Source organism: Pristiophorus japonicus, chromosome 22, assembly GCF_044704955.1.
Source record: "Pristiophorus japonicus isolate sPriJap1 chromosome 22, sPriJap1.hap1, whole genome shotgun sequence".
Lineage (NCBI taxonomy): Eukaryota > Metazoa > Chordata > Chondrichthyes > Pristiophoridae > Pristiophorus > Pristiophorus japonicus.
In genome coordinates, this window is record NC_091998.1 from 61,748,741 (window position 1) to 61,776,722 (window position 27,982).

Here is a 27,982-nt window from a genome sequence, read left to right on the forward strand (position 1 = left end):
GGAGCGGTGCAGACCGGTTCCAATCGGCTCCGTTGGACTTTTGCTGAATTTGCCCCGTTCACTTTCGGCAAAGTTTTATTTGCCCCTGTCCGATTAGCCGGAGATCGGCCCGTCCTCTGTTACTTCTCCGGGACCCCACAGCTCGAAGTTTTAAAGTTCAAAAAGTGTTCCCAAACTTTTTGCTCCGGCGGGGGATCTCCTGTGTCGCGGGAGGAGCTACGGCTCCCGGATCGGCCCGGAGCAGGATGGCGCTGTTCGTGTGTGGGCTGGCTCTGACCCTGGTGAGTTACATCTCCAGAGGGGGACCCCTCCCTCACACCTTCTCCCTCAAACCTTCTCTTCTCTTTCTCCCCCCCTTCTCTTCTCTTTCTCCCCCCCTTCTCTTCTCTTTCTCCCCCCTTCTCTTCTCTTTCTCCCCCCCTTCTCTTCTCTTTCTCCCCCCCCCCTTCTCTTCTCTTTCTCCCCCCCCCCCCCTTCTCTTCTCTTTCTCCCCCCCCCCTTCTCTTCTCTTTCTCCCCCCCCCCTTCTCTTCTCTTTCTCCCCCCCCCCTTCTCTTCTCTTTCTCCCCCCCCCCTTCTCTTCTCTTTCTCCCCCCCCCCTTCTCTTCTCTTTCTCCCCCCCCCCTTCTCTTCTCTTTCTCCCCCCCCCCCCTTCTCTTCTCTTTCTCCCCCCCCCTTCTCTTCTCTTTCTCCCCCCCCCTTCTCTTCTCTTTCTCCCCCCCCCTTCTCTTCTCTTTCTCCCCCCCCCCTTCTCTTCTCTTTCTCCCCCCCCCCTTCTCTTCTCTTTCTCCCCCCCCCTTCTCTTCTCTTTCCCCCCCCCCCTTCTCTTCTCTTTCCCCCCCCCCTTCTCTTCTCTTTCCCCCCCCCTTCTCTTCTCTTTCCCCCCCCCCTTCTCTTCTCTTTCCCCCCCCCCCCTTCTCTTCTCTTCCCCCCCCCCCTTCTCTTCTCTTTCCCCCCCCCCCTTCTCTTCTCTTTCCCCCCCCCCTTCTCTTCTCTTTCCCCCCCCCCCTTCTCTTCTCTTTCCCCCCCCCCTTCTCTTCTCTTTCCCCCCCCCCCCTTCTCTTCTCTTTCCCCCCCCCCCTTCTCTTCTCTTTCCCCCCCCCCCCTTCTCTTCTCTTTCCCCCCCTTCTCTTCTCTTTCCCCCCCCCCTTCTCTTCTCTTTCCCCCCCCCCCCCCCCCCAGTTTCATATTCTCTCTGCTTTACCAACTTCCCCCTGTGGGTGCTAACTCTTTGCCCCACTGCCCAGCTCCAGTGGCAGGACCTGCTCCCTGTAATGTATTTCTGGGCTTGGTGATACTTGGGTCATTTCTACTAACTCCTTGTCCAGCTTTACCCCCCGTGGTGTTTTCCCTGGGCCCCTGCTACCTGCTCAAATGGCTATTATTCCTGCATGGGTTAAGCAGGGAAAGCTGAGAATTCGTGTCCATTCTCCCATAACGTGTCTTCAGCTATCTAGGCCCAAAGCTCTGGAATTCCCCAAACCTCTCCACCTCTCCCTGTTCCTTTAAGGCACTCCTCTTTGATGAAACTATTCGTCACCTGTCACAAGATTTCCTTTGGCTAGGTATCAATTTTTGAGAAGCGCCTTGCGACATTTTATTACGTTAAAGATGCTATATAAATTCAGTTTGCTAGTTGGTGGTTGGGCTGATCACCTCGGGTCCTGCTGGTGTTTTAGTTGCATTATAAAGACCTGGGGATGTGGTGTTATATAGTGACCAGACCCTCGCCTGGGCATTGGGCCTATACTCGTTGGAGTTTAGAAGAATGAAGAATGAGAGGTGATCTTATTGAAACCTTAAGATTCTGAGGGGGCTGGACAGGGTAGATGCAGAGAGAATGTTTCCCCTCGTGGGGGAATCTAGAACTAGGGGGCATAGTTGCAGAATAAGGGGTCGCCCATTTAAAACGGAGATGAGGAGGAATTTCTTCTGAGGGTTGTGAATCTTTGGAATTCTCTGCCCCAGAGAGCTGTGGAGGCTGGGTCATTGAATATAGTTAAGGCGGAGATAGACAGATTTTTGAACGATAAGGGAGTGAAAGGTTATGGGGAGTGGGCAGGGAAGTGGAGTTGAGGCCAAGATCAGATCCGCCATGATCTTATTGGATGGCGGAGCAGGCTCGAGGGGCCGAATGGCCTAATACAGCTTCTGTTTCTCATGTCCACTCTGGGAAGGATAGTGTGGGGTTAAGGTTTTGCTTTGCTAAAGCACTGTTAAGCGGAGAATCGATAGAGGTTTTTTTAAAATCATGAAGGATTTAGATAAGAGCAAATAAAGGGAAACAATGGCTGAAGGGTCGATAACCAGGGGGCACAGATTTAATGCCATTGCCAAAAGAACCAGAGGCGACACGAGGAAAAACCTTTTCACGCAGCGAGTGGTTCGGATTTGGAACGCGCTGACCGATGGGGTGGTGGATACAGATTCAATAGTGGCCTTCAATTGGGAATTATTTAAATACGTGAAGGAGGAACAATTGCAGGGATATGGGGAAAGAGCGGGGGAGTGGCACTACCGGGATTGCTCTTCGATACAGCCGGCGCAGATTCGATGGGCCGAATGGCCTCCTTCTGTGCTGCACTATTCTATGATTCTACGACATCTGCCTTTGGTTTGCCGCACCGTGGTTGCCAATAACTCCACTTTCTTGTGTCTGATCGTTCCGCCACACGGTTACTGAGCCAACCCAGCAGACCCAGGGGTACCCAGCCAATGCTCCAATCCTCTCCCTCAACTTCGAAACTTTGCAACACTTCACTCCTCTCGATCTGCCCTTCTACAATCTACAAGTTTTTAGAATGCAGTCACTGTTGTCTGTGGCATTAACCGCTGGCCACGGGGTGAAGTGGGAATACAGATGTGATGAGATGTAAATACAAAATGAGTACTAGGCACCATTCCTTGGCCATGTGATCGCAACACTGGTCTGCACATGGTGTGTTTGGAGTTTGTTGGTAAAGCGCTATGCCGAAAAGCAGAGTCCGGGTGTTTTTTGATCGTTGGGAGAGCTTTACTCCCTCGGTTACTGAATGGTGGTGGATGTTAAGTAATTACACATGTGAAGTACATTTGCCTGTACAGGTTGAACCTCCTTTATCCGGAACCCTCGGGGCCTGTGCCGGATAAGGGATGTTGCCGGACGAGGGGTGGTCACGATAAATTGGATGGTACAGGTACTGAGCAAGGGGATATCTGGGCTGGCTGGCTTGAGGCTGGGAGTGCAGCAGAGAGATTATGGGATTATGGTGGTGGATCGCTGGGTCAGGCCAGCGATTGCGGGAGTCAGCAGCGAGGAAGGACTTCAATTTGTTCATGTCGGAGTTCTGCACATGCGCCACCTGGTAGCCGGGAGTGGTTCTGGACGAGGGGTGGTTCCGGATAAGGGAGTTCTGGATAAGGGGGGGGGTTCAACCTGTATGGTGTGTGAGGTGCTTTTTAGTGCATGTGATTATAGCAGAGTGGCTAGTCAGTGTTTTTTGTTGGACAAACACTGATCTGTGATTTAGAGGTGTCCCCTGGGAATGTGCACTGGGGCCACAGATTTTCACCGCATTTCACTGATGTCAGCCGTGGCTCAGTGGGTAGCACTCTCGCCTCTGAGTCAGAAGATTGTGGGTTCAAGTCCCACTCCAGGGACTTGAGCGCACAAATCTGGGCTGACACTCCAGTGCAGTGCTGAGGGAGCACCGCACTGTCGGAGGTGGCGTCTTTCGGATGAGACGTTAAACCGATGCGCCGTCTGCCCCCTCAAGCGGACGTAAAAGTTTTTCGAAGAAGAGCAGAGGAGTTATCCCCGGTTTCCTGGCCAATATTTATCCTGCAATCAACATTACTACAATAGATTATCTAGTCATTATCACATCGCTGTTTGTGGGAGATTGGCTGCCGCGTTTCCCATATTACAACAGTGATTCCACTCCAAAAGTACTTAATTGGCTGTTAAGTGCTTTGAAACGTCTAGTGGTCATGAAGGGCGCTATATTTGACTTGCATGAAGGAATAGGAAGCTGTACATCTGTTTTCTGGCAGCACCAAGTTAGGTGACACCATAAATAGTTGGGCCCCTTCTGGAGTATTGCATTCAGTTCTGGGCAATGCAACTCCGGAAGGATATGTTGGCCCTGGAGGGGGTACAGCGGAGACTGGTCTGAAAGGATTACATTATGAGGGCAGGGTGAATAGACTAGGCTTGTATTCCTTTGAATAGAGAAGATTACACAGTGATCTAATTGAAGGGTTACAGATGATTAAAGGAATCGATTGGGTAGATAGAGAGAAACTATTTCCTCTGGTGGCAGAATCTGGAACAAGGGGGCGTAACATTAAAATTAGAGCCAGAACGTTCAGAGGTGATGGCGAGTGAAAATCTGGAACTCAAAAGGCTATCGAGGCTGAGGGTGAATTGAAGATGTCAAAATGGATTTTTGTTGGGCAAGGGTATTAAGAACATAAGAAATAGGAGCAGACACCTCTCGAGCTTACTCCGGAAGGGAGTATGAAATATTAGGGGATCTGGAACCAAGGCGGGTAGATGGATACAAATCAGCCACTATCTAATTGGATGAGGCAACAAGCTTGTGAGGCTGAATGGCCTACTCCTGTTCCTATTTTATATGTCACTTTTTCCTGTTATAGTTTCTCTCTCTAATCTAAGTTCTGCACCGTGAGCCTTGGACCCATGGCTACCAGCAGGGAGAGGGGCTGCAAAGATTTGAAGAGAAAGATTTTGAAATCTTGAACTAGGGGGCATAGTTTCAGAATAAGGGGTCGCCATTTAAAACTGAGATGAGGAGGAATTTCTTCTCTGAGGGTGGTGAATCTGTGGAATTCTCTACCCCAGAGAGCTGTGGAGGCTGAATATATTTAAGGCGGAGATAGACTGATTTTTGAGCGATAAGGGAGTCAAGGGTTATGGGGAGCGGGTAGGGAAGTGGAGTTGAGGCCAAGATCAGATCAGACATGATCTTATTGAATGGCGGAGCAGGCTCGAGGGGCCGAATGGCCGACTCCTGCTCCTATTTCTTAAGTTCTTATGTTTCAAGGGGTCTTTTGAAAGCTGAAATACAAAGTTGCTCCCTCCTGCAGTACCAGGAGGGAGGTGGAGGGGTTTAATATGGGATGGCGGCAGGGTATCTGATGGGGTCCAGTGCAGGGGTCGGGGGGTGATGTGCCGCGAGCCAGTAGGGTGGCTTTGCTTTATTGACCTTCAATGAAGGAATTTCAGGGAGTGAAATTATAAGATGGGGCATAAAAATATAAAAGGAAACGATCTTTGTTGCACTTGGCCAAAATGTTTTGAGTGACACTGTTGCCATGTGGAATTCTGAACACATCGCTCCGTGCACCAATCAGGAGCAACATTGGATTCTGTGGAATAGTTGAGATTGCATCAGATTCCAGAGGAGCTGTGTGCACAGAGGCAGTAAGCAGCTCCCCATTTCTCAGTTTCTGTCTGTTTGGAAACATTTCCAACCCCTTCAAAGGATTAGGGACACCTGAATAAAGTTGTGCTCCTCAAGATATTGAATAAAATACTTCAGCTTTTAGGGAAAGAATGAAACGGACAGAAGCTTCACTTAAATCTTCCATCCAATGCAGGCGGCTGATGATCTCCTTCATCCTCCTCATCCCCCCATTTCCCCCGGCCCTCTCCTGCCACCCGTCGCCCTCTCCTCCTCCTCCCCCTCCCCCCCCCTTTCCCTCGCTCTCTCCTCTTCCCTCCACCTCCTACCCTCCCACTCTCATCCCCCCTCTCCTTCGTCCCTCGCCTCTGCTCCCCCTCCCCCCAACCCCCACCTCACCCTCTGCTCCCCCCTCGTCCTCTGGCCCTCTCCTTCACCGCCCCCCCCTCACCCTCTCCTTCGTCCCTCGCTCTCTCCTCCTCCTCACCCCCCCTCCCCTCGCCCTCTCCTTCATCCCTTGCCCCCCCTCTTCCTCTTCCCCCCCCCCAACCCTTCCCTCGCCCTCTCCTTTGTCCCTTGCCCCCCCCTCCTCCTCCTTCCCCCCCCTCCCCTCGCCCTCTCCTTCATCTCTTGCCCCTCCTCCCTCCCCACCCCTTCCCTCGCCCTCTCCTTTGTCCCTTGCCCCCCCCTCCTCCTCCTCCTTCCCCCCCCTCCCCTCGCCCTCTCCTTCATCTCTTGCCCCTCCTCCCTCCCCACCCCTTCCCTCGCCCTCTCCTTCGTCCCTCGCCTCTGCTCGTCCCCCACCCTCCCTCCGGGTTTTGCCCTCCCTGGAGCCTGCTTGTTTCTGAAGGGCGGGTCCTGCTCCTCCAGCCCCCACCCGATCCACGTGGCCAGGGTGAGCTGTGAAGCTCGGGCTCTCGGTCAGGCCGTAAGGTAGCGGTTGGGGAGCTGCGGCCGCTGATGAACGACGACACACAGCGCACGGAAAGTAATGCTGCCCTGTTACCCCGGTCGTCCCGCGTAACGGCCAGGCTGCCTTCGCAGGAACGCGCCCGCTTTTAGTGCCGTGGGAACGGTGACCAAAGAATGTCGTCAAAACCCCAACTGGTTTCGGGAGGGAAATCTGTCGTCCTTGGCCGGTCTGGCCGATTTGTGACTCTGGAACCACACTCACTTTGGGGTAGACTCTCAAGCGCCCCCTGAGGTGGCCACGCGGCTGTATCAAGCCGCTAACTGCAGCAGTTTAGCCGCCACAGGAACGCGCTCCACCTCCGCTGGGCCACCAGGGTTTGGGCAGGCCACTGCTGTTGCTCCTCCTGTGGCCTGCCCGAGGTAGCTGACTCACAGTTCAAAGGTGAAGGTGGGAAGTGCTGGGATCAGCCGAGGGAGCTGATTGGTTCACCTCAGCGGCTTGCCAAGGACATCACTGGAATGTGTGCTGGCGCTCGGCCCGATTTATGTCATCAGATGAAAAGAAATACTTGCAGGAATAAGACAGCCAAGCAGGCCATCAATAAGATCATTGGCTGATCTTGTGCCTCAACTCCACACTCCTGCCATATCCCTTTGTTCACTTAGTGTCTAGACTTGCATTTCTATAGCACCTTTCATGATCTCCGAACGTCGCAAAGCGCTTCATAATGATCCGGGGTCACCGAGTTCAAATCTCAGTTAAATAAATAAATCTGGAATAAAAAGCTAGTATCAGTAGTGGTGGCCATGAAACAACCGGATTGTTGTAAGGCCCCATCCGGTTCCCTAAAGTCATTTTTCGGGAAGAAAATCTGCCGCCCTGACCCGGTCTGGCCTATATGTGACTCCAGACCCACAGCAATGTGGTTGACTCTCTGATGGCCCAGCGAGCTGCTCAGTCCTACCAAACCACAGCAACAGTTCAAGAAAGCAGCTCACCAATACCTTCTCGAGGGCAATTAGGGACGGGCAATGAATGCCCACGACGCCAACATTGCAGGGACGAATTTTTTAAAAGCCAATTTGTGTTCAGCAAGATTCCACAAACAGCAATACGGTATTGGTTGAGGGATAAATATTGGCCAGGACACTGGGGAGAATCCCCCAGGTCCTCCTCTAACAGTGTTGCTTTGGGATTTTATCAGAAGGTCATGGGTTTAAGTTTAACTCCAGAGATTTCAGCACCTAATCTAGGCTGACACAACCGAGGGAGTGCTACTTTGTTACAGGGGCAATACTGAGGGACTGCCCCTCCGACAGTGCAGCGCTCCCTCGGTACTGCGAGTGTCAGCCTGGGTTATGTGCTCGCCTCTGGAGTGGGACTTGAACCCATGACCTTCTGAGCCAGGTGAGAGTGCGACCCACTGAGCCACGGCAGACAAAGAATCGGAAAGCGAATGATCTTTTTCGATGCCTCCTCTGCATTGTGACACTAAATTGAGTTTCCTGTCTCAGGAAATCCATTTACTTTGGCCTATCTTTTGCAATTGTAGTGTTGTAAGCATGTAATCGGAGGGGCAGTGCTGAGGGAGCGCCGCACTGTCGGAGGGGCAGTGCTGAGGGAGCGCTGCACTGTCGGAGGGGCAGTGCTGAGGGAGCGCCGCACTGTCGGAGGGGCAGTGCTGAGGGAGCGCTGCACTGTCGGAGGGGCAGTACTGAGGGAGTGCCACACTGTCGGAGGTGTCATCTTTTGGCTCAGACATTAGACCAAATATCTGCTCTCTCTGGTGGAAGTAAAAGAACCCATGGCATTATTCAGAAGAAGAGCAGGGGAGTTCTCCCCGATGTCCTGGGTAATATTTATGCCTCAATGTGGGTGATTAACCTCATTGCGCGAGTGGGAGCTTGCTGTGCTCAACTTACACGCCATGTTTACCTGCACAAGTTACTGCTCTTCAGCAGTAAATCTCATTCTGTCCAGCACTGTGCTCCTGTACCCGTACTGAGAGGAGTAAAGCTCATTTTGTGAAGTGCTGAGAGACGGTGTGATGGGAATGCCCTCTAAATGCTGTGATTCTATTAATATGGCAGGATTATTATTGAGCATTCAGCCATCATGGTCTTGGGTTCAGTTGTATTTCACGGATTGGAATGGAAAATCCTCCTGGGTCTTGCAGCATCCTGACCGGAATGCAAGGATTCAGGAAACCAGCAGAATCGAGCTGGTGACGTGCTGTGTGCACCAGGAAAGTTCCCCTCCTTAAACAACAAGCAGGGTAAAGTCCCATGTCTGTTCCCGAGTCTTTGGCTGCTCACTGTCCCAAAATCCAGCAACTGTTGCAGCTTTCCTCCCCTCTCTCCGAGTATGGGGGCCAGAGATTATGTTGCTGGGCAGGATGCGGTTCTGAAGAGCGGTAACTTGCGTAGGTAAACATAGCGTGTATATTTCGCACAGCAAGATCCCATAAACGGCAATGGATCCCACAAACGGGGAGGGGGGGTGGGGTCAATCACCCATAATGTCGCCATCCATATTTTTAGCGAAGCGGGTGGAGGGTTAAATTCTGGCCAGGACACCGGGGAGAACTCCCCCGCTGTTCTTCGAAATAGCGCCATGGGATCTTTTACGAGCCCCTCCGACAGCGCGGTGCCCCCTGGGCGCAGCCCCTCTGACGGGTACTTGATTCGCAGGCATTAAAAGTTTTCCGGAAGAGCTATAATCATATTTGGAAACCAGTTGGGAGGGGGGGCAGGAAGCAAAAAGCAGTTTTCGATTTCGAAATTTCTAGACACAAACACAGGAAAAGGGCGGGCTATTATGCTGAAAGGCGGCACTCCCTCAGTTCAAGGTTCAGCAGTCAATACTGGCTGACGAATGCACAGTTGGTGACGAGGAAGGACAGAGAGGCTGACTGCTGGGGTATTGTCGAGTGGTTTTACCCACAGGCTCTCTGTTTCAGACTTGGCTTGATTTGAGGTGTAGATTGGCCATGATCTCATTGAATGGTGGAGCAGGCTCGAGGGGCCGAATGGCCTCCTTCTGTTCCACTATTGAGGGCCACTTTCAGGAGGTCTGGGCCGTACAGTGACGGGGCACGGCTCAAAGCCTGCGACTCCCCCACGCAGTTGCAGTTATGTGGAAACCAGTCAGCTCCCCACAAGAAGCGATCAGATAAACGCAGCTTAGTATTGATCCAGTTCCAATAAAGTTACTCCCATTTGTTGGGATGTCGCTTCCCAGCCCCTCCAAAGGGAACCTTTACTGACCCTGAGATCTGGTGCATTTTGTTAACGTGTCCAGGGTAACGAGCAGAAAATATTTCCTGCAATGTTTTGGGATCTTTTCTGTGTCTCAGTGGGCAGCACTCTCTCGCCTCTGAATCAGAAGGTTGTGGATTCCCATCCCACTCCAGGGACTTGAGCACAAAAATCTAGTCTAACACTCCAGTGCAGTGCTGAGGGAGTGCTGCACTGTCAGAGGTGCCGTCTTTCAGATAAGATGTTAAACCGAGGCCTCTCGGGTGGACATAAAAGGTCTGCATAGTCTCAGAATAAGGGGCCGCCCATTTAAAACTGAGATGAGGAGAAATTTCTTCTGAGGGTTGTACATCTATGGAATTCTCTGCCCCAGAGAGCTGTGGAGGCTGGGTCATTGAATATATTTAAGGTGGAGATAGACAGATTTTTTTTAAGGGATAAGGAAATAAACGATTATGGGGAGTGGGCGGGGAAGTTGAGCTGAGTCCATGATCAGATCAGCCATGATCTTATTGAGTGGTGGAGCAGGCTCGAGGGGCCGTATAGCGTACTCCAGCTCCTATTTCTTATGTTCTTATCCCACATCACTATTTCAAAGAAGAGCGGGGGCATTATCCTCGGTGTCCTAACCAATATTTATCCCTTAATCACCATCACTAAAAACAGGTTTTCTAGTCATTATCACATTGCTGTTTGTGGGAGCTTGCTGTGCGCAAATTGGCTGCTGCATTTCCCACATTACAACAGTGACTACACTCCAAAAGTACTTCATTGGCTGTAAAGCGCTTTGGGACATCCGGTAGTCGTGATAGTTGCTATATATATGCAAGTGTCCTTGTACATGAATCACTGAAAGTTAACATGCAGGTACAGCAAGCAATTAGGAAAACAAATGGTATGTTGGCCTTTATTACAAGAGGATTTGAGTATAAGAGTAAAGACGTCTTACTGCAATTATATCGGGCCCTGGTGAGACCGCACCTGGAGTATTGTGCACAGTTTTGGTCTCCTTACCTAAGGAAGGATATACTTGCTATAGAGGGAGTGCAACAAAGGTTCACCAGACTGATTCCTGGGATGGGGGGATTGTCCTATGAGGAGAGATTGAGTAGATTAGGCCGATATTCTCTAGAGTTTAGAAGAATGAGAGATGATCTCATTGAAACATACAAAATTCTTGCAGGGCTTGACAGGGTAGATGCAGGGAGGATGTTTCCCCCGGGTTGGGGAGTCTAGAACCAGGGGTCACAGTCTCAGGATAAGGGGTCGGCCATTTAGGACTGAGATGAGGAGAAATTTCTTCACTCAGAGGGTGGTGAATCTTTGGAATTCTCTGCCCCAGAGGGCTGTGGAGGTTCAGTTGTTGAGTATATTCAAAACTGAGATCGCTAGATTTTTTAATATTAAGAGGATCTTGGAATATGGGGATGGGGCAGGAAAGTGGAGTTGAGGTCGAAGATCAGCCGTGATCTCATTGAATGGCGGAGCAGGCTCGAGGGGCCGAATGGCCGATGACTCCTCCTAATTTTATTTACAATCAGTATTACACTAACTCCTCAGGAAGAAGAAGAATTATCACAATTCCCATGCTGAACTATGTTTTCATTAACAATTTATATCTGCAGTTATGTTTTTCTGTTGAGTGTTTGGGACTGTGTGTTAACTGACGTGACCTGACGCAGCACATGGATATTTGCCCAGCAATTATGGCTTTCAGTAACTTCTGGCGAAGTTTCAAAGTAACTAACTACTGTGGCTTCCTGTTTGTGTTTGGTGTTTTCTCTCCCACCAGCCGGAACAGATTCTTGCATCATTCGTGCCCCGTGGGTCTGCCGACCTGATTTTATGTGGAACTGGTTGTAAAATTTCTTGGTCATGAATTATAGGGATTGTTGCCAAAGTAAAAGTGGACAAACAAGGCTTGCCTCTGTCACCAGGACAGTCCGTGCTTTAACCTGGTGCTGCCCAATGGCCCTCCTGCCCATTTGTGGGCTTTCTTCTCTTCCTCCTGTTCGGATCCTCCCATGGCCTCGCCCCCTCCCTATCTCTCTCAATGTGTGTCTGGTTCAATCCATTCCATACTTTGAGAAAATGGGAAAATTGTAGTATCCTGCCTCATTTCAGCTTCTCCAACTTCCTGCAAACTTACTTTACTGTTATGTTCCTGGGAGTTCCGATCGCTGCTGTCTGCAGCACTCTGGTCTAATCGCTCTGGTTTTCTGTCAATATCATCTGTTTTGTCAATACAGCTGATGCGTACCTTTTACATCAGTGTTTGTTAGTTAGCTACGGACCCTAATCTTAATCAGGGTCCAGTCATGACCTGATATTTAAGAGTGAGGGGAACAGAGTAGTGTTCCTGCGCTGTTCCCCACTCACTCTCTCAGCACAGGGCTCGAGAGAGAGAGGTGACTTTTAGAGTAACAAGTTCAGACAAACTACCCATATTCAAAAAGGAGTTGGATATAGTCCTTACTACTCGGGGGATCAAGGGATATGGCGAGAAAGCAGGAATGGGGTACTGAAGTTGCATGTTCAGCCATGAACTCATTGAATGGTGGTGCAGGCTAGAAGGGCCGAATGGCCTACTCCTGCACCTATTTTCTATGTGTTACAGGGAGTAGTAAATAGTTGACACTAACAGTTTATGTGAGCGCAATCGGTCCGTGCTGCAGAGCAGGTCTCCAGTCGTCCTGGTTAACCCTTGCCACTGGACCAAGACCTCGCTCTGTCAAGCCCGTGTGGTGGCTGGTGTGCAACGGTCACCCCACGTTAAAACAATCCACGCACATCTTCCACCCCCTCAACTGGAGTTCAGGCCTGGAACATCGGGTCCTTCATTGAAACATCTGTGAACTCTTGTGGAATCAAGTCATCCTCGCTCGAGGGACCGCCTCTGATGATGATCTCTGTGACCTCCTCCACCCCTCCGAGATCTTTGGCCTCTTGCACCATCCCCGATTTTAGTCGCTCCACCATCGCTGGCCGTGCCTTCAGCTCTGAAATTCCTTCCCTAAACCTCTCCGCCTCTCCTTTTTTAAGACTGTAATGTATGCTCGCAGGTTTGTAGAGCTGTTGAGTTGGGAGTGGCTTCGCCAGTCACGTGATGTTCACAAGACTCAATAAAACCCCAGCCAGTTGGGTATGGGGGAACCACGATGGGGCAGGTGGTTGTGAACCTGGTGGATGAACTGGTAATGTGTAGTGTGATTGTTAAACCTTTTTGCTAATAAACCAACTAGTTCTCAACGGCAATGTGTTGCTGTGAATTCTTAAGCAAAGGACCCATGAAGCAAATACGTTACAAAGTCGCCCCTTGAAACTGACGTCCTGTGCCAAACTTTTGGTCCTCTGCCCTAATATCTCCTTTATGTGGCTCGGTGTCACAATGTGTTTGATAACGCTCGTGTGAGGCGCATTGGGATGTTTTACTAAATTAAAGGTGCTATATAAATAGCAAGTTGTTGTTGTCTCACTTTGTTAACAATTCTTGGTCTGTTCAGGGTCTTGTTCAAGGACTACCTGTACATGAGGACCGCATCACAAGCAGACTCCCAGGGGCTAATATATCGTCGACATTCCCTGGAAAAGAGCAGGCTGGGGATCAGAACGAGAAGAACCAGACGGGGAACGTGGTCACTCGAGGCACCCGGATCATTCGAGATGTTGGATTGCGGACGACTCGCTTTTACCCGGTTGATAACCGATACTGTCGGAAGTGCCCTGCAGGTAGGTGTCGATTCTCTGGCCATTGAGTGCACCTTGTTGCTGGAGTGTTGAGTAGCCGGTTCAATGGCAGAGCCAATACTCCTGAGCTGCTCGTGTCATGGGATTGCCCATGCTTTCACCGCTTCCGAGCAGGAAATCGGGCGTGAACACCGTAATCTCAGCGGGTCGGGCAGCGTCTGTGGAGAGGAAACAGAGTTAATGTTTCGGGTCGCTGACCCTTCGTCAGAACTGGAGCGCGTTTGGAAAGAACAGATTGTTAACGAGCGCAGCAAGGGATAACAAAAGGGAAGGTCGGTGACAGGGTGGAAGACAGGAGAGATTAGAGAGACAAAAGGGATGATGGGGCCCAATTCAAATGGGAATGCCAAGAGTTAGAAAAACATTAGTCGAGATAGAGTGGGATTGTGACCAACTGCCCTTAGAGACCAGGAGAGAAAGAAACCGGCTCCGGGGGGATGGGGGGGGGGGGTGGGGGTGGGGTGGGGTGGGAGAGGTTACTCTCTGAAATTGTTGAACTCGATGTTGAGTGCAGAAGGCTGGAAAGTGCCTAAACGAAAGATGAGGTGCTGTTCCTCGAGTAAGGAGTGAGGTAGTTCATTGAGTAAAGCTCCCTCGGGGGCCGCAGCTGACCCCTGACCCCCGACCCCGTCTCTGTCCGACATCCAGTGCACGCACTTTGCGGCAGGAATTCTCGGAGTGCGAACCCGGTCTGTTTTTACCCCCAGGGAAACCGAAGCTCTGTGCGTTAGCTGTGGCTCAGTGGGCAGCACTCTCGTCTCCGAGTCGGGAGGTCGCGGGTTCAAGTCCCACTCCAGGAACTTGAACACATAAATCCAGGCTGACACTCCAGTGCAGTGCTGAGGGAGTGCTGCACTGTTGGAGGTGCCGTCTTTCGGATGAGACGTTAAACCGAGGCCCCGTCTGCCCCCTCGGGTGGATGTAAAAGATCCATGGCACTATTTCGAAGAAGAGCAGGGGAGTTATCCCCGGTGTCCTGGGGCCAATATTTATCCCTCAATCAACATAACAAAAACAGATTATCTGGTCATTATCACATTGCTGTTTGTGGGAGCTTGCTGTGCGCAAATTGGCTGCCGTGTTTCCCACATTACACTCCAAAGGTACTTCATTGGCTGTAAAGCGCTTTTAGACGTCCGGTGGTCGTGAAAGGTGCTATATAAATGCAGGTTTTTCGATTTTTCTATCAGCTACTTCAGCACGGGGCTGGAGCCTGGGGGTCACAGTGTCTGCGGCTCAGTATCGGCCCACTCTGGGCACTCTCTCACTGACGGGTTTTTGGATGGTCGGGGAGGGGGGAGGTGATCTGCGGTGAATGGCGAGAGTCAGTTGTCACTGTGACCGCCTGTTCGGGGAGTGTGTTTAGAGGCACAGCTCGGTGTGACTGGCCGAGTGAGTAGGGAGTTAACTGGTTTGTTGGTTATCGAGCTCCCTCCTGATTGCAGGAACCCATGTGGAGGAACACTGTACGGAGTCCTACAACAGAGGGAAGTGCTTGCCTTGTGTGGACGGAGAGGACTACACCGAATGGGACAATGGACTGGAGAAGTGCCTACCCTGCCCATCCTGCACAGAAGGTAATCGAGGGTTAAAGCTGGTCTTGTATTGGTCCTTGGGCACGGCAATCTCTGCTGCCAGTTCCAGTCTCGTGCGATTGGGCTTAAGAACGTAAGAAATAGGAGCAGGAGTCGGCCATTCGGCCCCTCGAGCCTGCTCCGCCATTCAATGAGATCACGGCTGATCTTCGACCTCAACTCCACTTTCCCCATATCTCTCGATTCCCTTAATATCCCAAAATCTATCGATCTCTGTCTTGAATATACTCAAAGACTGAGCCTCCACAGCCCTCTGGGGCAGAGAATTCCAAAGATTCACCACCCTCTGAGTGGAAAAGTTTCTCCTCGTCTCAGTCCTAAATGGCTGATCCTTTATTCTGAGACTGTGACCCCTGGTTCTAGACTCCCCAGCCCGGGGGAAACATCTTCCCTGTCAAGCCCTGTAAAAATGTTAAATGTTTCAATGAGGTCACCTCTTATTCCAGGGATTATAGGCCTAGCCTCTTCAACCACTCCTCATTGAACAATCCCCTCGTTCTGGTCAACCTTCGTTGCACTCCCTCTAAGGTAAGAATATCCCTCCTTGTTTCAGTCATCCCTCGTCCAGCCTGACGTGCTCCTGGGCCCCTTCGCGACCCGCATGTCCCTGCAATAGCCCACCCTGCCCGTGAAATTCAGCCTCCATTCTCGCAGTGAGAGAGATACAGGGATTGGTTCTCTGAGCTTGGCCCAACCAGTGGACTGAATGGTAACTTCCAGTGGTGCTTTGTGTCTCTACAGATAAGGAGATGGTTTCTCAGTGCACGGCACACAGCAAAACGATGTGCCAGTGTCGCACAGGGAGCTTCTGTCTACCTGGCCAGCCCTGTGAGATGTGTCTCACGTGTAAAACCCAGTAAGTAACATACAGCTGCTTCCGCCCTTGGCATTTGGTGACGGGCTGCGAGTTTTCGCTGTGTGTTTAGTGCGTTCGTTTACTGCTTGCCTCCAGTAACCCTGCATCTGCTGTGTGCTGCCCTATTGTCTCCCGATGTGCTGTCTATGAACTAGGCTCTTGACCCTGTCCCGTGGGTTAGGGAGGGGTTAATGATCTGTACCTGGTGTCCAGGCCTGCAGACACCGTCACCTCGGTAACTTCATTCCATCTCGGTTTGTAAAACTAAGTCACGGATTATGTAAACTCAGTGGTCTCTCAGTGTGTGCGGGCTTGAGCAGGTACAGCACGGGTTAGATACAGAGTAAAGCTCCCTCTACACTGTCCCATCAAACACTCCCAGGGCAGGTACAGGGGGTTAGATATAGAGTAAAGCTCCCTCTACACTGTCCCATCAAACACTCCCAGGGCAGGTACAGGGGGTTAGATATAGAGTAAAGCTCCCTCTACACTGTCCCATCAAACACTCCCAGGGCAGGTACAGGGGGTTAGATATTTACGAGATCTTGCACTTCAATGATAAGAGCTCTGCTATTGATTTGAATATTCTTGTGATTTCTCTGATTTTCCAGTTGTCCAGAAGGTCAGATATTTAAGAAGCGTTGCAACGCGACCTGGGACAATGTGTGTGAAAGGACAGAAATTACTGCAGGGCAGCCATCGGACAATGAGTCTAAAACGTCGCTAGTGATAGGTGAGCACACTGGGCATTTCTGTGACCGAAGCTGTGCTGTTTGCTGTGGAGACGTTGGTGTTTATGTTTGGAACCTCCTGTCCTTTCAGGTGCCATTGTGGCAGTGTGTCTTTTGCTGATCGTTGTGTGTGTCTGTTCACGCGTTTGCTGCTGGAAGATGAGATGCAAGGACCAGCGGAGTGGTGAGTGGACCAATGTGGTGATATAGGTCATGCCTAGTTTCCTGTCTCCCGTCTGCCTGTAACGGAGGGAGCAGATGGTCATGGGGCAATGCCGAGAGTCTGTCCTGTCCCCAGCCTCCCACCCAAACACCGGCTCTCTCTCAGCCTGGTCGCCATCCTCCGATTTACCCAAACTCCAAGGGCAGCATGTGCTCCACTCATTCCATCTCCCAGCAACAACTGAAAGAAAGAATTTGCATTTATATAGCTCCTCGGGATGTCCCAGCGCGCTTTACAGCCGATGAAGTACTTTTTGAAGTGTAGTCACTGTTGTAACGTAGGAAACATGGCAGTCATTATGTGCACAGCAAGCTCCGTGATGTTGGCTGAGGGACACTGGGGAGAACTGCGCTTCGAATAGTGCCAAGGGATCTTGTGTCCACCTGAGCATCTCGGCCAGAACACGGCATCTCCGACAGAGCGGCGCTCCCTCAGCACTGCCCCTCCGACGGTGCGGCGCTCCCTCAGCACTGCCCCTCCGACAGTGCGGCGCTCCCTCAGCACTGCCCCTCCGACAGTGTGGCGCTCCCTCAGCACTGCACTGGGAGTGTCAGCCTAGATTAAGTGCTCAAGTCTCGGGAGTGGGACTTGAACCCACAACCTTCTGTCTCAAAGGCGAGTGTGCTGCCCACTGAGCCACAGCTGATGCTGTGTGGGCCTGCAGAGGTGTAAGCACCATCTGCTATGCTGAAGGTGCAGGATAGCTGCAGTGTTTGCTATCGGGTTATCGCCTTTTTATGTTGGAATTAATAGCAATCAAACTGCTCTGATTGGCCCTCTCATTTAGTTCCTGCAGTGATCCTCGCGACGATAAAGTGTCTGCACAAGAAGGATTCTGCAGGTAAGAATGAACACTGGATACGTGGCAAGACCACCAGAGGGCAGTGCAGGGTCTGTGTCAGACTCTCTGGGTGTTTTCCCATCAGTTGGCATGAGATGAAGAGATGTCGTCACCCTGGGCAGCTCTGGGCATTGTCTCGCCCCCGGGGTCACAAGTTTTGTGTCACTGTCCCATTTTAGAATTTTAGCTGTAAAGTCCCCCAGTGTCTGTAGCCCTCGGGCTTCAGCTCTCTGATTGATTGGTTCAGTCTTTCTGCTGCCAGAAAAAAGTAACCAATCCGGTGGGAGGGAATAAAATCCGCTCCCTTTCTAACGCCTGATTGGTTCCCGGCTTCCGCGCCCAGAACCGGCGCAGCAAAAGCCCGGTAACCGTGGTGACCAGCAGCCGTTGCCCCGGACGTGTCCCCATCACTCACTCCCGATGACTGCCGCTCCCTCCTGGGTCCTTGGAGACTGCCACCCCTTGTCCTCCTCGCGGCAATCATGAAAGTATAACGCTGCTGATGGTCTAACGGGCAGGCCAGCCAGTACCTGAAAGAGGGGAGGCGGGGTGAATGTTTAGGATTTCCCACATTCATGTTCGGAATATTTTTATGTCTTACTGCAATTATATCGGGCCCTGGTGAGACCGCACCTGGAGTATTGTGTACAGTTTGGGTCTCCTTACCTAAGGAAGGATATACTTGCCATAAAGGGAGTGCAACGAAAGTTCACCAGACTGATTCCTGGGATGGGGGGATTGTCCTATGAGGAGAGATTGAGCAGACTAGGCCGATATTCTCTAGAGTTTAGAAGAATGCGGGGTAATCTCATTAAAACATACACAATTCTTACAGGGCTTGACAGGGTAGATGCAGGGAGGATGTTTCCCCCTGGGCTGGGGAGTCGAGAACCAGGGGTCACAGTCTCAGAGTAAGGGGTCGGCCATTTAGGACGGAGATGAGGAGAAACTTCTTCACTCAGAGGGTGGTGAATCTTTGGAATTCTCTTACCCCAGAGGGCTGTGGAGGCTCAGTCTTTGAGTATATTCAAGACAGAGATCGATAGATTTTTAGATATTAAGGAATCGAGGGATATAGGGATTGGGCGGGAAAGTATTGTGGTAGAAGATCAGCCATGATCTCATTGAATAGCGCAGCAGGCTCGAGGGGCCGAATGGCCTGCTCCTATTATGTCTGTGCTGTAAATGTGTCACGTTTCTATTTTGCAGATCCTGCCAGTGAACCTGTGACGAGAATGGTAAGTAAATAGTGAACGTCCTTGTGACAGCACCTGGGGTCTCCGGCTCTGACTGCACACTCGAGTAGGTCGGGTTTAACGCGAAGAGAGGACAAATTCTGGAAACTCACAGCTAAATGTTTCGGGGGCAGGCTGCAGTCACCCTGGAATAGGCTGAGGTTGAGGACAAGTTAGGACATGCCCCAGAGAACAAGGCGAGGGAGGAGTCTAGGCAGAGAGGCAGAAATCTATCCACTGCTTTCACAAACCTACAGCTCGTGATTTCCGAAGCTGAGAGTTTTCCAGCATTTCCTTGTAGGTTCACCTCCTGAGGCAGATTATACTCACGGAGGGGTACAAGCTCTCGGGGGGGGTGTTGTACTGTTGCTACTCAAGGCCCAAGAACAGCTGAGAACACCAGGGCTGGTGTTTCTTCTCTGGAGTTTAGAAGAATGAGCGGAGATCTCGTCGAAATGTGTAACATTCTGAAGGGGATTGACAGGGTAGTGGCTGAGAGGTTGTTTCCCCGGGCTGGGGAGTCTAGAACCAAGGGTCACAGTCCCAGGATAAGGGCTCAGCCATCAATGTTCACTTTAGTTTCATAGAACGGTTACAGCACGGAAAGAGGCCATTCGGCCCGTCAAGCCCGTGCCGGCTCTCTGCAAGAGCCCCTCAGCCAGTCGCACTCTTTTCCCCCCCCCCCCCCCCCCCCATTTCCCTGTCGCTCGGCAATTATTTTTCCTCAGGTACTTTATCCAATTCCCTTTTGAAAGCCATGATTGAGTCTGTCTCCACCGCCTTCTCAAGCAGCGCATTCCAGATCCTCGCTAAGTTTTTAAAAAAAAAACTTTTTTCCTCATGTTGCCTCTGGTTCTTTTGCCAATCGCCTTAAATCTGGGCCCTCTGGTTATCGACCCGTCCGCCATTGGGTACAGTTTTTCTTTATTTACTCTATCTAAACCCTTCATAATTTTAAACAGCTCGATCAAATCTCCTCTTGACCTTCTCTGCTCTGAGGGGAACCCCAGCTTCTCCAGTCTCTCCACGTAACTGTATTCCCTCATCCCTGGAACCATTCCAGGAAATCTCCTCTGTACCCAATCCAAAGCCATCTTGTCCTTCCTCAAGTCTGGTGCTCAGAATTGGACAGTGTTTTTTGCAGGTTTAGCATCATTTCCTGGCGTTTGTACTCTCTGCCTTTATTTATAAAGCCCAGGACCCCATATACTTTACTTTATTAACTGCTTTGTTAACTTGTCCTGTCACCTTCAAAGATTTGTGCACAAGCACCCCCAGGTCTCTCTCTTCCTGCACCCCCCCCCCCTTTAGAATTGTACCATTTAGTGTGTACAATCTCGCCTCATTCTTTCTACCAAACCGTATCGCCTCTCACTTTTCTGAGTTAAATTTCATCTCCCACCTGTCTGCCCATATCTTTTTGAAGTCTACGTAAGAACATAAGAACATAAGAATTAGGAACAGGAGTAGGCCATCTAGCCCCTCGAGCCTGCTCCGCCATTCAACAAGATCATGACTGATCTGGCCGTGGACTCAGCTCCACTTACCCGCCCGCTCCCCTTATTGGTTAAAAATCTATCTATCTGTGATTTGAATACATTCAATGAGCTAGCCTCAACTGCTTCCTTGGGAAGAGAATTCCACAGATTCACAACCCTCTGGGAGAAGAAATTTCTTCTCAACTCGGTTTTAAATTGGCTCCCCCGTATTTTGAGGCTGTGCCCCCTAGTTCTAGTCTCCCCGACCAGTGGAAACAACCTCTCTGCCTCTATCTTGTCTATCCCTTTCATTATTTTAAATGTTTCTATAAGATCACCCCTCATCCTTCTGAACTCCACGAGTAAAGACCCAGTCTATTCAATCTATCATCATAAGGTAACCCCCTCATCTCCGGAATCAGCCTAGTGAATCGTCTCTGTACCCCCTCCAAAGCTAGTATATCCTTCCTTAAGTAAGGTGACCAAAACTGCACGCAGTACTCCAGGTGCGGCCTCACCAATACCCTGTACAGTTGCAGCAGGACCTCCCTGCTTTTGTACTCCATCCCTCTCGAAATGAAGGCCAACATTCCATTCGCCTTCCTGATTACCTGCTGCACCTGCAAACTAACTTTTTGGGATTCATGCACAAGGACTCCCAGGTCCCTCTGCACCGCAGCATGTTGTAATTTCTCCCCATTAAATAATATTCCCTTTTACTGTTTTTTTTTTCCCAAGGTGGATGACCTCACACTTTCCGACATTGTATTCCATCTGCCAAACCTTAGCCCATTCGCTTAAACGATCCAAATCTCTTTGCAGCCTCTCTGTGTCCTCTACACAACCCGCTTTCCCACTAATCTTTGTGTCATCTGCAAATTTTGTTGCACTACACTCTGTCCCCTCTTCCAGGTCATCTATGTATATTGTAAACAGTTGTGGTCCCAGCACCGATTCCTGTGACACACCACTAACCACCGATTTCCAACCCGAAAAGGACCCATTTATCTCGACTCTCTGCTTTTTGCTTTTTGCTGTCCTCCACAGTGTTCACTACTTAAAGGGGCCACGCACCTCCAAAACAATTAAAGGGAATGTTGGGGGCCATTTTGGACTGAGATGAGGAATTTCTTCACTCGGAAGGTTGTGGGTCTTCGGAATTCTCTACCCCAGAGGGCTGTGAATGCTGAGTTGTTGAGTATATTCAAGGCTGAGATCAATAGATGTTTGGACTCTAGGGAATCGAGGGATGTGCGGATCGGGTGGGAAAGTGGAGTTGAGGTCAAAGATTAGCCGTTTGTTTTTGATATATACAAAGGAAAGGTCACATTTGGGGAATTTGGGAAAAATTATGTAAGAAGTGCATCAAAGACATCCATTTGCCTTTTGCCAGTTTGCAATTGTCACTTCCATGTCTTCTCCCAGTAATTTATTCCCTTGTTTGAACAAGTTCCACATTCCATGGCCTGAGAATACAGCGCTCCATTACCCAGCGTTTCCTGGGAATTTCAAGCCCATCAGAAAAGACGAATGGACTATTTAAAAAGTGGGATGATTAATATCTTGCTGTGTAGGTATTTCGCTCCGAGAGGGGAGGAAACTAAGATGATCCCACGCATCAGGAATTTAAATTATAAGGGAAAGTTTAAGCAAGCAGAATTTATTTTCTTTGGAAAACTCTAACCTGAGTTTTCAGGATTGTAGGACAAGCTGATACAGGGATTGCTGGGTGATGGAGCGCTGTATTCTCAGGCCATGGAATGTGGAACTTGTTCAAACAAGGGAATAAGTTACTGGGAGAAGACATGGAAGTGACAATTGCAAATGAATGTGGTTTATGGTGAGGAAAGGATGATGATAAGGTGGGGTTGAGGGATGTGGAGAGAAGCTGGATCGGTGGGGTTGACTTAGGAAAAATGAACAGGTTTGTTTGTTTGTTTGTTTGTTTGTTTGAGCTCAATGTTGTTTTCTTGTTAAAATCGGGAGTCTGCAGGAATGAGCACCAAATTATTCCCAGTGGGAATAGGCACACTGATGTGATGAGAACAGAGTCATACCGTCCCTGGTGCACTCAGCCCCACAAATATCCTTTCCACTTGTATCTGTCCTCCTATTACTGGGGGAGGTGGTGATTGCATTTCACAATGTTCAACTCCTCTCAATTCATTCAGGATTCTGTGTCCCTCCGCAAGAAACACTTTCCCACCAATAAGTGCCTCTTCCACTCTCCGCTATTTCCCAGTGCCCTTAAAGCTTCCGTCTGACTCTTCCAGCTCGCCTTCATCACACGGCGCACAATGGTTTTATGAATGGGGACAGGGAGGATGATGGGAACCCTGCCTTGGGGTGCTATTTGCCAAATGGGCCACTGCATCCGGACCTCTTTACACCTACACCTTCCGCTCCCCTCAGGATTTCTGATCAGTTGGTGAAACGTGACCAGTTGTTTGGTGATCCCAGCGAGCATTGACCTGTGACCCCCCCCAGGCCTAACGCCCACCCTCTCTTGCAGGTGAACGAAAGCGAGTCTGCCGCGGCTGGGGGAGGGGAATCAGCTCCGGACGCAGCCGAAGGGAAAATGGACAATGACCAAGCTCCGAAAGAGAAAGCGACTCTACTTCGCAACAGCCCCGAAGCCTCAGCCCAGCGTAGAGTTGAAGCCTCCTTGCGGAACTCGTGTGGTGACGAGGTTGGACCTGGGTCATCGTCCGAGCTGGGCAGTGACCCTCCGATAGGGCAAGCGGGACTGGTTGACCCCAATGAACTTATAAATGTCTCGAACCTGAACACGCTACAGAATTGTGGTGACACGGGGGATGAGATGGGAGGGCCTGTTGGCACAAGATTTGTGGAACGCTTCAGTGCTTCTTATTATAAACCCATGGTAAGACCCTGATACAAACCTTATATCTCTGCTACTTTGGGTACGTTTGGTGGTGGCTCGCCTTGGTAGATAAGGTGGAGATAGACCGATTTTTGATTGATAAGGGAGTGGAGGGTTATGGGGAGCGGGCAGGGAATTGGAGCTGAGTCCATGATCAGATCAGCCATGATCTTATTGAATGGCGGAGCAGGCTCGAGGAGGCAAATGGCCGACTCCTGCTCCTATTTTTCATGTTATGTTATGGTGGGCAAGTGTGAAATTATCCACTTTGGTAGGAAAAACAGAAAAGCAGAGTATTTTCTAAACGGTGAGAGATTGGGAAATGTTGGTGTTCAGAGGGACCTGGCTGTCCTTGTGCACCAATCACTGAAAGTTTACATGTAGGTACAGCAAGCAATGAGGAAGGCAAATGGTATGGTAGTCTTTATTGAAAGTGGGTTGGAGTATAAGAGTAAGGAAATTTTGTTGCATTAGTATAGGGCTTTTGTGAGACCACACCTGGAGTATTGTGCACTGTTTTGCTGAAGGAAAGATATACTTGCAACAAAAATTCATTGGATTGATTTCTGGGATGAGAGGGCTGTCCTCATGAGGGGCGATTGAGTAGAATGGGCCTATATTGTCTGGAGTTTAGAAGACTGAGGGGTGATCTCATTGGAAGGTATAAAGTTCTTTGCGGAATTGACAGGGTAGATGCAGAGAGTAATCGAGGGATGTCGGGATCGGGCGGGAAAGTGGAGTTGAGGTAGTTGGGCCGTGATCTCATTGAATGGCGGAGCAGGCTCGAGGGGCCGAATGGCCGACCCCTGCTCCTATTTCCTGTGTTGTAGCCGTGCATCCTGGCAGAGCCCCTCACTCGCTTGCTCCCTCCTGCCTGTGCTGGGAGGGGTCAGCTGTTGCCCGAGGAGGCAAAGGATGGCTCAAATCCAGATTCGGAAAAAAAATCTCTCCATCGGGAGTGAGAGAAGTTTTAAAATTGGGAGAGTTGTCATTTTTTTTTAGCCAGCTGATTGGTTGCCTGTAAGTGCCATTTTCTCGCAAGCTCATTGGTTGGCTGGCAGAGAGTGCGGCCAATCAGCGAAAACAATAAATCTGTTGCCATGGGCGATACCACCATCGCCGGCCAGAATTCGCGGATCTGCTGCAAGATTGCAATCTGATATTGGTTGCTCCTTTCCCCTTTGCCTTAACTTTAAATCTGAGGCCAGTCCCTTAATGATACATTGACCTCGTCGATTTGGCCCGAAATTTAGCTATTTGAGAATTCTTAATGGACGTGAAGCTCCTATCCCCATCAGCGCTGGCGATTGGCTGGCCTGAACATACAAGACTCTGTGCTTGAATTCTCAACACAACCTAAAGGTTTCTGATGGTATTCGAGCCATTCACCTTTTAATTGCATTATTACCCTTAGTTTCAGGCCCCTGGTTGGTTCGGGGAATGGGTAGTTTCAAGGCCCAGCGTAGTTTGGGGCAGACTGTTCTCTGCTCCAAGCTCACGGCAACATGCGAACAATGACGGCCAGGTAAAGACCATTCGGCCCATCGAGTCTGTCCCACACAATTGCGATACCTTGTGTATCACAACATAGACACTCCACCCCACGGAACCATGTGATCACCCGGGACAGACGAAAAAAAAAAGCTTTTTTTTAAAAAAAAAAACCCAGGCCAATTTGGGGGAAAGAAATCTGGAAAATTCCTCTCCCACACATCTAGAGGATCGAAACAAGTCCAGATCATCTCTCTGGCCTTGAACTCCCCGCAGTACTGACCACCTGCAAGAGGTGATCTTCGCCACAACCAGAAATAAATCCAGCTTTCGCTTGAAGGAACTCAGCGAGTCTGTATCCGCCGCATGAAACGGCAGCTTGTTCGAGAGGTCTGCTGTTCTCTCCACCTCCCCTTCCGTTTTCATCTCCCATAAGACCCACCTTTCGTAACGGAGGTGAACTCCGTGCTGAATCAGGGGCAGCTCCCAGCTCTGGGTCTGCTGGTCTGAGATTGCTGATCTGTTTTGTACTGTCTGTACCTGTGACGATGCTCACAGGTTTGTAGAGCTGTTGCCTCAGTGGCGTGCACTCTACGCGGGAGTCCTCCCTTTATCTATTGGGGACTTGGCCTGGGCCCTGTGCAACAAGTTTTTTAAGTCGGTTCAGGGACTCCCAGGCCGCCTGCAATCTCTGCGGTCCGGAAGAGTCCGTGTTCCATCTTTTTATTAAATGTGCGAGATTGCAGCCATTCTTCCATTGTTGGAAGATTTTGCTCCTCGATTTCTGCCTGCACTTCAGTCCCACGCTCCTGATCTTTGGGCACCCTGTGCGGAGGGGAGCGGGCAGGTCGGAAGGCCTCCTCGTAGGACTGCTCCTGGGCCTGGCCAAGGGGACCATCAGCCGGTCCAGGCAGCGGGCGGTCGAGGGGGTCGTTCAGCCCGACTGCCTGCCCCTCTCCTGCGGTTACATCCGGGCCAGGGTGTCCCTGGAGATGGAGCACGCGGTGTCCACTGGTACGCTCGCGGCCTTCCGCGAGAGGTGGGCGCCGGAGGGACTGGAGTGCATCATCACCCCCGGCAACCAAATTCTAATTTGATCTGTTAGAATTCCCTTTAAAGTTGTATTTGGCAATTTGTGGGTTCTGTAATAAGGGGGCACTCTGCTTTAGTTTATTTGAAATAGTTGTAGAGCTGTTGCATTGTGAGTGGCTTAGCCAGTCACGTGATGTTCACAAGACTCAATAAAACCCCAGTCCGTTGGGTCTAGGTTATCCACGATGAGGTATGTATTGTGAGCCTGGTGGATGAACTGGTAATGTGTAGTGTGATTGTTTAACTTTTGTTAATAAAGCAATTGCTTCTTAATAGCGATGTTTCTATGAATTCTTAAGCAAAGAACCCATGAAGCAAATACATTACACATTTCATTGAGGGGAGAAAATGGCAGACCCTCTGACCGTGCTGTCAGTCTGGGACCTCGGGCTCAATTCCCTGGCGGGCCAGGCCGAGACTGTTAACTTGAAACTATTGTCTGTTTTTTAAAATGTAATATTTTAAACACAAACAGCTCATCCTGCACCTTGTTTTTTGTTTACAGGTAAATGGTAATGGATGTCTTCCATTAAATAATAAATTAAATAATGAAGGTAAAATACTGATTTTAATTGTTGGTTATTGGTGGCTGGGATTACGATTGAATGGATTCCTTCTAGTTCCTTATGCATTCCCTTCAGTTGAGAGGACAGTCTCTCATCCATCTATTCAAATCCCTCCATGGCCTCGCCCCTCCGTATCTCTCTGATCTTCTCCAGCCCTACAACCCCCCGGGATCTCTGCGCTCCTCCAGTGCTGGCCTTTGACACATCCTCGATTTCCATTGCTCCACCATCAGCGGCCAAGCCTTCAGCTGGCTGGGCCCCAAGCTCTGGAACTCCCTCCCTAAACCCCTCTCTGTCTCTCTGCTCCTTTTTAAGATGTTTCTTCAAACCCTGTCCAAGCTTTTTGGCCACCTGTCCCAATATCGCCGTCTCTGGCTCGGTGTCGAACTTTGTCAGCTTTACGCTCCGTGTTTTGTTACATTAAAGGCCCTATATAAAATGCAAGTTGTTTACCCCTCGACTTTTCTCTTCGGCCTCTGACCAAGGCCACCAGTCTGTGGGGGGGGTGGGCTATGGGGAAGTTGGTTGTGGAACGAGTGTGGGGTAGGGGCGTGTGGGGAGAGTGTGAGGGGGAGCTTTGGGGAGAGTGTGGATCCCAAACCCAACACGCGCCGCTCGCTTTCCCCGTTATTTGGCGCCCGGTTTGAATCCTGGCGCCTCTCTTTCCCCCCCCCCCCCCCCCCCCCACCCCACCCCCGGAGTGATGTGACCCAGTTTGCTGCCCCCTCTGGTGCGAAGCGATGATTTGTGGCCAAATCCCCCTCTCCCTCTCCCTCTCCCTCTCCCTCCCCAGGCCCTCCCGTTTGCTGTGCTGGGCTCGAGTTGTGGGCTCTTTTCGTGACTCTTCTCATGAGGCTATTCGGGCTGCTGATTGGTAGGGAGTGGACAAAAGTCGGAGCATGTTAATCTTAAACATCCTTTTGTGGTTTGTTTTCAGACTTACGGCAAAGCTTTCAAATATTTATACAAGAGGTTCCTCACAAAAGATGGAAGGAGTTTATGCGTAGACTTTACCTGACTGAAAACGAGATTGTGGCAGCTGAACAGAATAACGATAGTATCGAAGGACATTATCAGATGCTTTGTACCTGGTATCAGAAATTGGGCCATGCTGCATCTGTAGAGATTCTGGTGAACACTCTGTATAAGATGGACCTATTGGCTGCAGCACATAATATCCAGACCTGGATTAATAGTAAAACCAAGGAACACTGAACGATGGCGATGATTCTGTGTGCGTGTTCAGGAAAGATACAAATGTAAGCAGATTGCTGAATGTTGGGTGAGGCCTGAGCTGGCAGGCTTCCCTCTCTCTCTCTCTCTCTCGGCATAATCCCCTCCCTCTCTCTCATCTCATGCCGCTACGCGCGAGGAGCATTGAGGGACCAATCCTGCCTTCAAGTCTACTCCGGGCTGAGTGACTGGTCGCTCCGAAATACCGCCCCAATTTCTTCGGTTCCGTTCCGCCTCCATCTGCGTTCCTGGTCATCGCATCAAATCTAATATCGACACCGGACGGAGATGTGATCCGGCAGGTGCTTACAAGTTGGAAGGACTAAAATAATGAATTAAACAAGATCATGTTTGGCACTGTTTTTAATTCTGTTTTAGTAAAGTTGTTTTCAGTTTGTTAAATGGAGCAGCCTCTCACTGCATTTGATGTCACTTT

The 27,982-nt window shown here is 50.3% G+C and overlaps 1 protein-coding gene across 2 annotated transcripts; it reads left to right on the forward strand.

Moving 5' to 3' along the window:
• Window positions 1–27,948, forward strand: LOC139235090 (tumor necrosis factor receptor superfamily member 10B-like). 2 transcript variants are annotated; one of them, XM_070866236.1, is made up of 11 exons: window positions 1–281; window positions 13,078–13,303; window positions 14,767–14,898; window positions 15,658–15,772; window positions 16,384–16,505; window positions 16,595–16,687; window positions 17,514–17,567; window positions 18,777–18,805; window positions 22,793–23,164; window positions 26,253–26,301; window positions 27,251–27,948. In XM_070866236.1, the coding sequence occupies exons 1-11, from the start codon at window positions 246–248 to the stop codon at window positions 27,526–27,528; spliced, it is 1,506 nt and encodes a 501-aa protein (XP_070722337.1). In that variant the 5' UTR covers window positions 1–245; the 3' UTR covers window positions 27,529–27,948. The 2 variants fall into 2 exon arrangements, with proteins under 2 accessions (XP_070722337.1, XP_070722338.1); XM_070866237.1 differs by lacking the exon at window positions 17,514–17,567.
• Window positions 27,949–27,982: the final 34 nt, after the last annotated feature.

What these genes read in the sequence shown, in the direction of transcription:
- LOC139235090 (XM_070866236.1), top strand. Translation starts at nt 246, where the DNA reads ATGGCGCTGTTCGTGTGTGGGCTGGCTCTGACCCTG. An exon ending in TAAAACGTCGCTAGTGATAG is followed by an intron (nt 16,506 to 16,594) that starts GTGAGCACACTG and finishes CTGTCCTTTCAG; the next exon opens with GTGCCATTGTGGCAGTGTGT. An exon ending in CTTCTTATTATAAACCCATG is followed by an intron (nt 23,165 to 26,252) that starts GTAAGACCCTGA and finishes TTTTGTTTACAG; the next exon opens with GTAAATGGTAATGGATGTCT.